Below are 15,715 nucleotides of genomic sequence, written 5' to 3' on the forward strand. Positions count from 1 at the left end.
AGTCTGTCAAAAATCTATCCAAATCAGCCTTGAATATATACAATAACCCAGCCTCCAATGCTCTCTGCTGAAGAGAATTTCACAAACTAATGATTCTCTGAGAATGAAACATTTCTGATTCTTTGGCTTAAATGGGAAACCCCTATTTTTTAAAACGGTGTCCCCAGGTTCCAAACTCTCCCAGAAAGGGGAACATCCTCTCAGCATCGACCATATCAAGTCCACTTAGGATCTTTTATGTTTCAATAAGATCACCTCTAATTCTTCGAAGTTCCAATGGATACAGGCCCAGCCTTTCTTCATACGATAATCCCTTCATCCCAGGAATCAGTCAAGTGTGAACTGCTTTTAAAATGCAGTTATATCCTTTCTAAAGTACGGAGACCAAAAGTGTATACAGTACTCCAGATGCAATCTAACCAAGGCCCTGTAGAGCTGTAGCACACTCCTTCACTACTTTTATATTCCAATCCCCTTGCAAAAAACACCAACATTCCAGTTGCCTTTCTACTTACTGTACATGCATCCTCACTTTTTTTGTGATTCATGTGCCAGGACACCCGAATCCCTCTGTACCATAGTTTTTCAGTATCTCTCCGTTCAAATGATATACTGCTATTCTATCCTTCCTGCCAAAGTGGACAAATTAAAATATTCCCATATTATCCTCCATCTGCCAAAATATTGCCCACTCACTTAACCCATGTCACTTTGCAGAATCTGCCCTTTTTCACAACTTACTTTCCTACATATCTCTGTGTCATCAGCAAATTTATCAAACATGCATTTTTGTCCCTTCATCCAAGTTGTTGATATAGATCGCAAAGATCTGAGACCCCAGCAGTGGCTGCTGTAGCACTCCACTAGTTGCAACTTGCCAACTTGAAAATGACCCATTTATGGGGAGGTGATGGCATAGTGGTATTGTCGCTGGACTTGTGATCCAGACTGAGGGTAATACTCTGGGGAACTGGGATCAAATTCTGCCATGGCAGATGGTGGAATTTGAATTCAATAAAAATCTAGAATTAAAAGTCTAATCACGACCATGAATCATTGTTGCTTGTTGTTAAAAACCCTCCTGGTTCACTAATGCCATGACTCCAGACCCACAGCAATGTGGTTGACTTTTAAATGCAAGCAACTCAGTTGTAACAAATCACTTCAGGGTCACAAAAAAGGAATGAAACCGGATTGGCTACCCAGCATCGGCCTAGGAACCGGAAACGACAGCAACAATCTCAGCCCTGTAGACCCTGCAAAGTCCTCCTTACTAACATCTAGGGGCGAGTGCCAAAGTTGGGAAAGCTATCTCACAGAGCAACAGCCTGACATAGTCATCCTCACGGAATCATACCTTACAGATAATGTCCCAGGATCCACCATCACCATCCCTGGGCATGTCCTGTCTAACCAGCAGGTCAGAGCCAGCAGAGGTGGTATACAATCAGGAGGGAGTTGCCCTGGGAGTCCTCATCAGCGACTCCGGACCCCATGAAGTCTCTTGGCATCAGGTCAAACAAGGGCAAGGAAGCCTCCTGCTGATTACCACACTCCCTCAGCTGATGAATCAATGCTCCTCCATGTTGAACACTTGGAGGGAGCGCTAAGGCTGGCAAGGGCCCACAGTGCACACTGGGTAGGGGACTTCAATATCTATCACCAAGAGTGGCTCGGTAGCACCACTAATGGCCGAGTCCTAAAGGACATAAATGCTAGGCTGGGTCTGCGGCAGGTGGTGAGGGAACCAACATGAAGGGGGAACATACTTGACTTCATACTTGCCAACCTGCCTGCCACAGATGCATCTGTCCATGACAGTGTCAATAGGAGTGACCACCGCATAGTTGTGGAGATGAAGTCCCGCCTTCAAATTGATGATACCCTCCATCGTGTTGTGTGGCACTACCACCGTGCTAAATGGGATAGATTTCAAACAGATCTATCAACTCAAGACTGGCCATCCATGAGGCGCTGTGGGCCATCAGCAGCAGCATTGTACTCAAACACAATCTGTAACCTCATGGTCCAGCATATCCCTCACTCTACCATTACCATCAACCCTGGGGATCAATCCTGGTTCAATGAAGAGTGCAGGAGGGCATGCCTGGAGCAGCACCAGACATACCTAAAAATTAAAATGAGGTGTCAACTGATGAAGCTGTAACACAGGATCACTTGCATGCCAAATAGCATAAGCAGCAATTGATAGAATGGTGGTGGACAATTAAACAACTCACTGGAGGAGGCGGCTCCACATATCCCCACCTCAATGATGGAGGGACATAGCACATCATACAAAAGATAACGCTGAAGCATTTGCTACAATCTTCAGCCAGGTGTGCCAAGGGGACAATCCATCTCAGCCTCCTCTGGAGGTCCCCAACATCACAGATGCCAATCTTCAGCCAATTCGATTCACTCCACGTGGTATGAAGAAACAGCTGAAGGCACTGGGTACTGCAGAGGCTGTGGGTCCTGGCAATATTCCGGCATTAGTACTGAAGGCTTGTGCTCCAGAACTTGCCGCGCCCCTAGCCAAGCTGTTCCAGGAAACCAGTACTGTACACAGTACTCATGATGTGGTCTCACCAATGCCCTGTACAACTGAAGCATAATCTCCTTACTATTGTAATCAATTCCCCTCAATAAATTATAACATTCAGTTATCTTTCCGAATTACCTGCTATACCTGCATACTAGCCTTTTTGTGATTCATGCATTCGGACACCCAGATCCCTCTGAATCTGAGAGCTCTGTAATCTCTCACCATTTAGACAATAAGCTTCTTTTTGATTCTTCCTGCCAAAATGAACAATTTCTCATTTGCCCACATTATGCTCCAGTTGCCAGATATTTGCCTACTCAGTTAACCTATGTCACTTTGTAGCCTCCTTACAACATTTTCATAATTTACTTTCCTACCTATCTTTGAGTCATCAGAATATTTAGCAACCATTTCTTCAGTCCCTTCATCCAACCTGGTAAACAGTTGAGGCCCCAAAGCTCATCACATTCTGTCCAACCAGAAAAAGACCCATTTATGCCATCTCTGCTTCCTGTTAGCTAGCTGATATTTTAACTTTGCCAATATGTTACGCCCTAAACCAGAAGCTTTTATTATCCGTAATAACCTTTGATGTGGCACTTTATCAAATGCCTTCTGGAAACATAAGTACAGCATATCCATCGGTTCCTCTTTATGCACAACACGTGACCCCTTCAAAGAACTCCAATAAATTGGTTAAATATGTTTTCCATTTTACAAAAACATGTTGACTCTGCCTTATTACCTTGATTTTGTCTAACTGCCCTGCTCTAACAACTTTAATAATAGCTTCAAACATTTTCCTATGAAAGATGTTAGGCTAACTGGCCAATAGTTTCCTGCTTCCAAATTCTCTCCTTTTTTGAATAAAGGAGTTACATTTGCTATTTTCCAAAGGCTCCAATGGAATCTTCGGCAAATCTAGGTAATTTTGGAAAATTAAAACCAATGTCTCAACCATCTCACTCGCCATTGCTTTCAAGACCTTAGGGTGAAGTCAATCTGGAGCTGGGGATTTGCCAACCCACAGCCCCAACAAGTTTCTCAATATCACTTCCTTGGTGATTGTAATTTTCCCAAGTTCCTCCCTCCTTTCAACTTCCTGATTTATGGTAATTTCCTTGATTTACAATTCCTCCCTCCCTTCCAGTTCCTGATTAACAACAATTTCCAGGATATCACTTGTGTCCTCTGTAGTGAAGACTGAAGTAAAATACCTGTTTGAATCATTCGTCATCTCCTTACTTTTCATTGTCAATTCCCCAGAAGCACTTTTTATAGGACCAAAGCTCACTTGGTTACTTAACTTTTATTTAAATATTTCTAGAAACTCTTAGCATCATTCTTTATATTTTCCCTCCTTATTAACCTTTTTAATCATTCTTTGCTGCTCTTCATATTCTTTCCAATCTTCTAACTTGCCACCTACGTATGCTTTTTTTAAGTTTGATAATGTTTGATAACTTTTTTAGTTAACCACGATTGTGAGCCCTCCCCTTGGAATTTATCTTTCTCATTAGAATGAATCAGTTCTGTGCATTCCGAAATATCCCTTTAAACATCTGCCAGTGCATCTCTATTGACATATCCCTTAACCTCATTTGCCAGTTCACTTTAGCTAGCTCTGCTTTCATGCCCTCTAATTGCCCTTATTTAAGTTTTCAAATACTAGTCTTAGGCACACATGTTTCTCCCTCAAAATGAAAGTAAAATCCAATCATTTTATGATTGCTGCTACTTAGGGGAACCTTCATTAGGTTATTAATTAACCCTACCTCGTTGCTCAATATCAGGTCCTGTATCGCCTGCTGTCTGGTTAAATCCAGACAGTGCTGTTCCAAGAAAGTATTCCGGAAAAATTCTCCGAGCTCTTCATCCACGCTGCCTTTGCCGACCTGATTTTTCCAGTCGATAATTAAATTAAAATCTCTCATGATTATTGCAGTGCCTTTCTTGTAAGCTCCCATTATCTCTTCTTTTATACTCAGTCCTATTGTGTAGTAACAATTAAGGGGCCTGTACACCACTATTACAAGTAGATTCTTGCCTTTAGCATTCCTCACCTCAATCCGAACTGCTTGTACATTCTGGTTTCCTGAACTTAGGATATCCCTTTCTAATGTGCTAATGCCATCATTAATTAACAGAACCACCGCTCCAGCTTTTCCTAACTCCCTATCCTTCCTCAGTGTCACAAAGGCTTCAATATTCAGGTCCCAATCTTTGTCACCCTGTAGCCATGTCTCTGTAATGGTTATCAGGCTGTACTTATTTCTATTTGCGCTCAGTTCATATGTTTTGTTTTGAAATTACATTCGTGTTTAGATACAGAGCCTTTGGTTTTGTCCTTTTATTATTTTGTAGGGTCTAGCCTTACCTGCTGATTTACTTTTAGATTTGTACTCTCTGTCCCTTCCTGTCACAGTCTGTTTATCACTTCCCATATTTATACCGTTCTCTCTTGCCTAGTCTCTTTCTTCTGACCACAACAGGAGTTCTCTTTATTCTAGTTGTCAATTCAATAGCAGATCCATTTCTCAGAACTGAGTTCACAGCCAAGGAATCCAATTACCACCACCCACTTGCTGCCCCCAAACCCCGATCCTTTCCAGAACTGTCTGGGTTTCACTTTGGTTAAAAAGACATCCCAAAAACAAAAACAAAAAAAAAGAGTTGTAAAGTGCAATGTCATTTCCGAATGCTGATGGGTACACTTATAACAAGTCCTGGTGTGAATTATCAATATGACAAATGTAAATGCAACTTTTGTAACATGACATCTGTGTCAGTGACAGAATATCATGGTTCCATAAAACCGTCACTTAGATCTTTAGTCTGTTCATTAGTTATGATTTAGGTAAAATACTGGAATAAAGAAAGAGGGTCAATTTTAAATCATATTAAAGATACATTTGCTGAGTGTAAAATGAACAAATTTTCCGTATCCATTATTATTACTTCACATTTTAACACACATTCCAACGTGTGCTACAGAAACGTAGCTTCTTACTTGCAAGGATTTCTATCAGCCATTGAACCATACCTGGTTGTTGTGTTGGTCCTTGACATCTGCAATTAGGAAACCTATGGTGACAAAATATTCAATTATGCAACAAGCTGAAATTTTTAGATGACAAATAAAATAAACAGTTAAGAACACAATAAAAATCTTCTAACTTAAATAATTTACATCACCAAGTTCTACTCCCTCTTTTTATCAGATGAACATATCCAAATAACCTCCTCATATTAGAACAGGTGGCATTGCACATGATAGATGAATTATATTGCACTATGGTAGATTCAGAAGTTGATCGTCAGAGATGATTTGAATATAACAACATTAAAAAAGGATAGGGAGCTAAAACACTCAAAATTTTGGAATTCTTCCGCAAATATCTATTGATGTTAAGTTACTCGTTAAACTTTTACTTACATCTATCAATTTAGATTTCTCAAAGCCAGCAGGAGATATGGGGCATAAATACCCATAGACAGTTAAGTTGCAGTTCAACTATTATCTCACTGAATGGGGAATCAAGGTTGAGGGGCTAATTGACCTACTCATGCTTCTGTGTTGAAATAGGAATGATTACAGCAATTAACTATTGGGAAGAGGTCCACGATATTTACTGAAACATTCCTCAACATACCACACCTATTTGCTGTCACTACACAATTAAATCATATTTAAAAACATTTCATGTGACCACTGTATTTTAAAGGTCTTAGTTATATGTTTAGTGAAATGCATGATATTTGAGAATGCTTAATTAAAAAAAAACAAAATCAGCCCTGGCATGGTCGCAACGGCTTTGTTATGACCATTCTAAAACGTTAATTAGCTTTAAGACATATGCGAGTAAGATATCCGATATCTGAGAGATCATTAACATTCAGCAACTTATAACTATGAGCTGCCTTACAAGTAAAAAACATCCCAAATGGCACCAAAGAAACATCATCAGGCAAAAATGGAGATTGAGAAAAAGGAGATATTAGAAAAACTGCCCCAAAAAAGTCACATGGTAGATTTTAAGAAGTCTCACCACTTTTATAAATTCATTTAGTAAAACAGTAACCAGATTTATGCTATAATGTATCCTAAGCCATTAGGTTTCAATATTTTGCAGAAACAACCTGCTTCTTTTGATTATATGTAGCAGTGAGTAGCACCTGTCAAATATAGGCATCGACAAAATGTTCTGTTTACGAAAAACTAAGGTTTCTCCAGAGGGGACAGATAGTTTGCCCACTGATTATTCAGAACTTTTAATACAAGAGTATATTTTTTGGACTGCAAAATGTGCAGCATTAATCATTACAGTACAGAAGATTTAATGGACAATGCAGGACGCTAATCAATTGGAATGATACGAAATAGAATAATAGAATAACAAAGATTGAGGACTTCTGTTCATCAGGCCTGTTCTAGTTCTTTAGTACTGTAATGGCTCATTTTAAGTTGTACTTTACATTGTTGAAAAGAGCAACTTTAAGTGAAAAGCTTTAAGCAAATCAGGTTTTCGCATTACAATCAATGTAAAAGCTGCACTTGCGTTCTGTGGGTATTTCCTGTCAGAAAAAAACATTGAAACATTTTACCCAACAAGTTGAAATACTGTAAATTCTAAAACTTCCTATCTTCGTAAATGAAATATCTTAAAATGTAATAAATTTATATATATATAGAATACGTGTGCTAACACCTCCTACTTATGCCCAACAGGTCACTTTCTCTCCCGAACACTCGCCGCGTCAGGAAATGTCACTGAAGTGAAAGCCCCATCTCTAAGTATGCGTGCCAGCCCAATTATATCCATGATGCTAAAGCAAAACACGCTGAATGAGGCAACTTAAAACAGGTACTTACTGTATAGCCATTCTTGTGCTCCAACGCTACCTGCACCCTTAGTCAAGCTGTTCCAATACAGCTACAACAAGGGCATAAAGCGTGGAAAATTGTCCAGATATGTATGTCCTATCCACAAAAAATAGCTGTACTCCAGATGTGTGGCGGGAGTGACTGCCCTTGACACCAAGGCAGCATTTAACAGATTGTGGCAGCAGGAGCCCGAGCAAAACTGAAGTCAATGCAAATCAAGGGGAAACTCTTCACTGGTAAATATTAGTAGGATTTATCTGTACCAGTAAGGTATATTGGTAAGGTGTTTTTCCTAAGCAGTAGTAAGGTTAACTAATAAATAAAGGAATGGCAGGGCTGCTCCAACCTCGAATGTGAACATCCAAGATGCTTCCCATGTCCTGCACAGCCATTTGTGCAGGAAGTGCATCAATTGCAACATTTGAGCTCCAGGTATCATAGCAGCAGCTGGCAGCGCTGCAGTGCATCCGTGAGGCTGAGAACTACATGGATAGCACCTATATGGACCTGGTCACCCCACATCTTAAGATCATGCAGGAAGATGGGGAAGCAGGTGGCCAGCAGGCAGTCAAAAAGAAACAGGCAGGTCGGACAGAAGTCCCAAATGCACCCCACTCTCCAACCAGTATCCCGTTTTGAATACTGATAAGAGTGATTGTTCATCAAGGGAATACAGCCAAATCCAAGTCCATGGCACTACAGGGGTATACGAAAGTCTGGAAGAGCCATAGAGAGAGATGATTCAATAGTTAGGGGAACAGACAGGCATTGTGGTTGCAGTTGGGAATACATGATGGTTTGCCGTCAGCCCTGGTGCCAGAGATAAGGATGTTACTGAACGGCTGCGGAGCACCCTGACGGGGAAGGGGGGACTACCAGCAGTCATGGTCCACATCTGTATCAATGACATAGGGAGAAAGAGGAATGGGGCCCTGCAGTCAGAATTTAGGGAGCTAGGCAGAAAATTAGCAAGTAGGACCTCAAAAGTAGTCATCTTCAGATTATTCCAAGTAACAAGCGCAAAGTGAGTACAGAAATAGGAGGATAAGACAGATGAATGCATGGCCGGAAAGATGGTTCAGGAGGGAGGGCTTTAGATTCTTAGGACACTGGGACTGGCTCTGGGGGAAATGGGACCTGTACAAGCCAGAAGAGTTGCACCTGAACAGAGGTGGGACTGAGTTCCTTTACCAATGCTGCTGGGGAGGGTTTAAATTGACTTGGCAGGGGTGTGGGAAACAGGAGAAAATATCAGGAGAAAACCAAGAGAGAAATACCAGGATCCACAAAATACTGGAAAAGACAGCACTAAAATAGAGAATAGTAAGTTCATAGATGGAGTCAGAGTAAGGGAGAAAGTAATTGTCTAAATCAGGTTTACATGCATGCATGTGAATGCACGGAGTGTGGTAAATAAGATTGATGAGCTACAGGCACATGTCATATGGAAACATGATGTTGTGGCCATAACAAAGACCTGGCTTAAGGAAAGGCAAGATTGGATATTAAATATCCCTGGATACGTATTCAGGAAAGATGTAAAACGAAGGGGGAGGGGTGGCAGTATTGATTAAGGAGAACATTGTGGTGGTGGAGATCCAAAGGGGTCAAGGACAGAATTGATTTGGAACAGAAATGATGCAATTACATTGCTTGGTGTAGTCTGTAGACCACCAAGTAGTGGGAAGAATGTAGAGGAACAAATCTGCAGGAAAATTACAGAGAGGTGCATTATAGAGCAGTTATAATGGGGGACTTTAAATATCCAAATATAGACTGTTACTGGTAGTATAAAGGGCAAAGGAGGGGGGAAGTTCAGGAGAATTTTCTACAGCAGTAGGAGTCCAGTCCAACAAGAAAGGAGCCAATGCTAGACTTGGGAATGAGGTGGGCCAAGTGGATCAAGTGACAGTGGGCAGACATTTGGGGACAGTGAACATTGTCTTATAAGGTTTAGGAAGACTATGGGAGTCAACTTCAATGGGGTAAGAAAGGATCTGGCCCAATAAATTGGAGCCAAAGGTTGGCAGGAAAAACTGGAGCAGAAAGGAAGATCCCTGTGGTTGTTGGAAGCCAATCATCACAGCCCCAGGACATCACGCCAGGAGTTCCTCAGGGTAGCGTCATAGGCCCAAACATCTTCAGCTGCTTTAACAACCTTCCTTCCATCATAAGATCAGAAGTGGTGATGCTCGCTGATGTTTGCACAATGTTCAGCACCATTCGCGACTCCTCAGATACTGAAGCAGTCCATGTCCAAATGCAGCAAAACCTGGACAATATCCAGGCTTGAGCTAACAATGGGAAAGTAACATTCACACCACGCAATTGCTTGGCAATGACCATCTCCAACAAGAGACTATTTCCCTTGACATTCAATGGCATTATTATTGCAGAATTCCCCACTATCGACATCTTGGCCCGGCGGGTGGGGAGGCATGGTTTACCATTGGCCAGAATCTGAACTAGATCTGCCACATAAATAATGTTGCTACAACAGCAGGTCAGAGGTTAGGAATTCTGCAGCAAGTGACTCACTACCTGACACCCGAAAGCCTATCCACCGTCTAGAAAGGCACAAGTCAGGACTGTGATGGAATGCTCTCAGGAAGCTTGACACCATCCAAGACAAAGAAGCCCACTTGATTGACATCTATCCATCACCTTTGACATTCAGTCCGTCCACCACTGACGCACACTGGCAGCAGTGTACCGTCTGCAAGATGCACTGCAGCAACACGCCAAGACTCCTTCGACTGCACCTTCCAACCTGCAACGTCTGGCACCACGAAGGACGAGGTCAGCAGGCACATGGGAACACCTTGATTGCAATCAAGAGGTTTACCATATCAGCAATATTGCTGTTGATACCACATTTAGACGCCAACAGTTGTGTCATCAGTTAAAATGGTCTCACAACATCAAAGAATAGTGAGAATAGCACATATGAGGTGGAAATTTATAGGCAGTATAAAAGCAACAATCTCCTGGCCTTCATTATTCTTCTCTCAAAGGTGAGCAATGATTCTGTGCTAATTAAGGATATAACCACACTTTACCAAGACTTCATTTCACAGTCAGACTATACATGATGCCCACTGACAGCAGGACTCTTTAGCTTAGCCACAGGATAGAAGAACGCACCTCTTTGTGACAAGCAACGTTGGATCCAAACTTAGTCTTATAGTTTTACACGCCAGGAGTTTGCACAACCTTAAAAGGGTTGCAGAGGAAACACACGAAATTAGAACAAGGAGCAAGAATAAATCTTCAACTTCTCAAAACCTTCTCATGGGCAATTGAGGATGGGCAACAAATGCTGGCCCTGCCAGTGATACTCACATTCCATGAAAGAATATTTAAAAAAACTTACTCAGGTGAGGATGGCAGCAGCATACCATCTTGCAATAAACTGAGCTGCTGGTTGGAGGCCTGCATGCACACATTAATTCCATTCACACCTATTTGGCTGACACCTGTAAAACCATACAAGAGGTCATGAGCAGAATTCTAAAACTTCTACAACTGTCTGCCTGTTGATATCCTTCCATTCAAAGCTACCCATGCTAGGCTCCATCTAGATCTTTGATTCCAACTTGGCAGGTTTTCAGCTGGAACCCATTCCATCATCCGATACTGAAGTCAACAAGACTATATACACAAGTTAATTTTTTACAGTAAATATATTAATTGCAAATTCCAACCAGAGTGACTCCCTAGTCAATCTAACTTCAGTAGTCTCGATAATTCAAACTGCATCTATACAGATTTATAAACTTGCCGTGGATTGTGTTAACACAAGGAAACAATTCTGAATATGCATTAATAGTCTGTTCTGTCCAGCAGGATTAGCAAGTTAACAATGCTTGGCTCTTGTGGGATTTTTGATAAAGATAAATATTGAAAGAGTGTTACATATTTTGTTTGTTGTCTCCTTATACAGAGAGTCACTTAACTAAGCACAAAATGGGATGTGGAATTCTAGAGAACTACGCAACCATGTTTGAAAATGGATAATGACTAAGAGTCTGAGCTGCATGCACTTTGCACCCAGAATGTCTGTACCTACCTATATCATTCACAGGGGCACCAGTCTCTCCACTCTGTGAAGATTGAGACAGTTGCTGGGACAGCACCTGGTTACCCTGATACACGAGTCCAAGTGCTACATCGGCTCTCACTGATGGGAGCAGGGAGTGATGATGGGAGGGCAGGAGGGATGATGTGGGGGCAGTACAGGGGTGATGAGGTGGGGGAGAGTGGTGGTGAGGAGTGGCGGGTGATAGCAAAGAGGGGGTTGCAGGGGAGAGTGGTGATGACGACGGAAGGGGGCTGGTGGTGGTGGTGGCGGTGGTGGGGGTGGTGGCTGGGGGTGACGAGGACGTCGGGGGTGTGGTGGTTGTGGCGGGGGGCGGTTGTGATGGTTGGCGGGCTGGTGATGGTGCTTGGTGGGGGAGGTGGTGGGGGTGACGGGGAGAGGGGTGATGATGACGCCGGGGCTGTCGTGGTGTTTGTGGGGCATTCTTCCGTCTCCTGAACCGCTCTGACGACAATAAATTATGTAATCCTCTAGGTGCTCCAGCTGGCAACGCTGTGGAATAATGAAAATAAGATGCACATCAATCAAATTCTGAGCTCAAACATCTTTCCCTAGAGCTGGCTAAGTTTCTACTGCCAACTGAATTTACTGGGATTTTGAGGGGGAGGAGGAGGAGGAGGAAATGGGGTGTGGGGCGGGGTTGAAGAGGAAAGGGATGATATTAGCCCTAATACATGTAAGGGAGGGTCTAGCAGGACAGTGTTGATGCTTATGAGTGATTCTGGTCAGTACCTCTAAAACCAGTGCACAATACACCCTGTGAATTTAGTTGCAAATATGCTAATTAGTGGTCAGTAAATTTCAGCCTCTAGGATGAAGTGTGTAAGAACAAATTAAGGTGCTTAAATTGCAACAAAACTGGAACATAACAGATATTCTAACTACAAGCTGCAACAATTGTAATTAAATGTTGCCATTAATGATGCTAGCTGAACAATAAGCCACCTTCAAAGAAAAATTATTGTAGACAATGTCAAGGCATATTCCCTTGAAAAGGAAAGGTAGGGCCAATAAATCCAGAGCGCCCTGGATAATGAGAGAGATACAGGTGAAAATGAAAAGGAAGAAGTCTGTGTATGACAGATGTCAGGTTGAAAATACAATGGAGAATCAGACTGAATATAGAAGGACCAGAGGGGAAGTGAAAAAACTAAGAAGAAAAGCAAGGAAAGCACGAGAAGAGCCTGGCAGCCAATATAAAAGAGAATCCCAAACATAATAAAGGAGCGGTAAAAGAAAGAGTAGGATTGAACAGGCGTAAAAAGAAAGCTGTTACACGTGGAGGCAGCAGCAATAACAAAGGTATTAATCAAGTACGGTCATCATAAAGGGAGATGTCACCCAGGCTGACATGAGAGAGGATGTAACTGGTACACTCAAGGAATTTACAATTGAGAATGTGACAGTGTTGGAAAGGCTATCTTTACTGAAAATTGATAAGGTACCAGGACCGGATGAGATCTATCCAAGGGTATTGAGGGAGGTGGGACTGGAAATTGCAGAGGCACTAGCGATGATCTTCGAGTCTTTCTTAGACACCGGGGCAGTGCCAGGGGACTGGAGAACTGCAAATGTTAACCCTTGTTCAGAAAGATGTGCAGGGATAAATCTGGCAAACACAAGCCAGTCAAGTTGACCTCAGTGGTAGGGAAACTTGTGGAAACTATAGTATGGGATAAAATCAATTGTCACTTAGACAAGTGCAGGATAATTAAGGGAAGCCAGAGTGGCAGAAAGAATATGGAGAGATAGCACAAAATAAAGGGAGAACCTTTAGAGGAGGTGGAGGAACAGAGGCACCTAAATGTATATGTACAAAGGTCATTGAAGATTGTATGGCAGGTTGAGAGAACAGTTAATAAAACATATAGTATCTTAAGCTCCATTGAGTGCAAGAGTAAGGAAATCATGTTGAACTTGTATAAGGCACTAGTTAGGCCTCATCTGGAGTACTGCGTCCAGTTCTGGGCACCATATTTGAGGAAGGATGTGAAGGCATTGGAGAGACAACAGAAGAGATTCACAAGAATGATTCCGAGATGAAGAGCTGTCGCTATGAGGATAGATTGGAGAGGTTGAGACTGTTTTCCTTAGAGAAAAGGCGGCTGAGAGGAGACTTGATAGAGATATTCAATATCCTGAGGGGAATGGGCAGGGTATATAGTGAGAAACTGTTCCCAGTCAAAAGAACATCAAGAACTAGAGGGCACAGATTCAAAATAATTAGCAAAATGAGTAAATGTGATGTGAGGGGAAAATAAATCACCCAGGCAGCGGTTGGAGTCTGGAACGAACTTCCCAAGAGGGAGGTAGCTTCGATCAAGGTATTAAAAGTGGAATTGGATTGCTATCTGAAAAGAAAGAATGTGCAAAGTTATGGGGATAAGGCAGGGGCGTGGGACTAGGTGGAATGCTCTTTCAGAAAGCCAATGCATACTTGATGGGCTGAATGGCTTGCATTCTGCACTGTGAAGATTACATATGAAGTCCTAATTATATGAACTTCCTGTTTAGCCAGCTCTTTTGGCAATTTCTATCACATTAATTGAATCAGAATGTCAATCTTGAATGCATTATCTGTTCCAATAATGTTGCCAGCTCCATGTTCAAATCAGACGGTGCCAGAGTCCATAACACCATGTGAGAGAAGTGATAATACACCAGTTCCCAAACAGTGGCTCGCAACCCCAATTGGGTTTACAAAAACAGCCAATAGCAATGCTGCTAATTGATCATGTTAATATGCAGTATAAAAATGAACTTCCTTTGGTTCAAGCAGCTATTTCCTGTACTGAAATTGGCGGGCTTCTTAAAATTCACGAATTATTAATAGCAGCCAATAGCCAACAGTTCCTGTGTTACACGTTGTGCTGACAATTCTTCAGAAAAGGGCCCAACCAAGCCGACCGGAGCAAGCAAATCAACCAGAGGGAAAGCTCCTCGCAAACAGCTGGCTCCCAAAGCGGCCCGGCCTGAAGGGCGCTCCAGCCATGGGCTGATTGAAGAAGCCTCATCACTACAGCCCCGGCACTGTGGCTCTGAGGCAGATCCACCTCTACCAGAAATCCACCAAGCTGCTCATCCGCAAACTGCCCTTTCAACGCCTGGTGCGGGAGATCGCTCAGGACTTCAAGACAGACCTACGCTTCCAGAGCTCGGCCATCATGGCCCTGCAAGAGGCCAGCGAGGCTGACCTGGTGGGGCTCTTTGAGGAGACCAACCTGCGCCCCATCCACACAAAGCGAGTCTTCATCTTGCCCAAAGACATCCAACTTGCCCGCAAGGCTAAAACCCGGCTTCAGCACCAAGTGTAACAACGTCTCCTTTCAGAGCCACCAAATGGACAAAGGGAAGAGCTGTGACCTCCTGTAACCAGTGATCCCATTATCTGATTGAGGTGCTGCCTCAGAACTATAATTAAAGGGTGGGGCATGCGGTCACATTGCTTGGTTATTTCGAAGAGAGGAGTTTGCAGCCCTGTCACTGAGGGATCAGGATTTTCCTCATATTAACATACAGGAAAATCCATAATGCACAAATTAATTATTGTATGCTAAATGCTGCTTTATTGTTTTTTGTTGATTACTTTTCAAGTGTTAACATAGGATTGTATTGGAAATTCATTTGGGAAGCACTGCTATAATAGCTTCACCTTTCTACCTCGGCTCCTTGCCTGAAATGTTTTCTCGGTCTTGATCCCATCCACATCTAGTACAGCCCCTCCATAGGTCATAAGTGGCATATTCATATTGACCTTCCAACCTGGCCTTTCTTGAGTCTTCTCTCTAATTAATTCCCTCCCATTACGCTTTGTTTGGTCAGTATAACAAAAGTCTCTAAGAAGTAATATTATTAACACTGCTAAAACAGGATTTTTGGTCAGGTAAACATTTATTTTAACGTTAAATGCATTAAGGACCTCGCTTTGCAAACAAAATTGCTGAAAAAATTGCTTTGAGGAAGAATTCAAGTGTTAAAGCCCATGAGCATCTTCACTCACCCTGTCCCATCATTCTCTCCAACTCACAACGTCCCACAATCTCTAACCACTAACACGCCAAACATTGAAGTTTTCTGTTCCCACCATTTCTCCCCAGTTCCCTACTCATGCTACATATTTAGATGGAGTCCAGCCTGCAGTTGAGCTATACATGGAGGTTGGATTGTGCCTTAAGGTAACATA

The 15,715-nt window shown here is 42.4% G+C and overlaps 2 protein-coding genes across 2 annotated transcripts in view; one reads left to right on the forward strand and one right to left on the reverse strand.

The window, feature by feature from the left end:
* LOC144672030 (NACHT, LRR and PYD domains-containing protein 3-like) overlaps positions 1 to 15,715 on the forward strand; it is a 977,887-nt gene that overhangs the window by 596,962 nt on the left and 365,210 nt on the right. The gene's annotated exons all lie outside the window — the stretch shown is intronic.
* Positions 1 to 15,715, reverse strand: part of LOC144671986 (NACHT, LRR and PYD domains-containing protein 3-like) — a 39,982-nt gene that overhangs the window by 6,153 nt on the left and 18,114 nt on the right. The window contains exon 4 of the mRNA XM_078533923.1: positions 10,807 to 10,909. Coding sequence (XP_078390049.1) covers positions 10,807 to 10,909 — 103 coding nt within the window. The remainder of the gene's footprint in view (positions 1 to 10,806; positions 10,910 to 15,715) is intronic.

This window comes from Cetorhinus maximus, chromosome 35, assembly GCF_964194155.1.
Source record: "Cetorhinus maximus chromosome 35, sCetMax3.hap1.1, whole genome shotgun sequence".
In the NCBI taxonomy this organism is placed as follows: domain Eukaryota; kingdom Metazoa; phylum Chordata; class Chondrichthyes; order Lamniformes; family Cetorhinidae; genus Cetorhinus; species Cetorhinus maximus.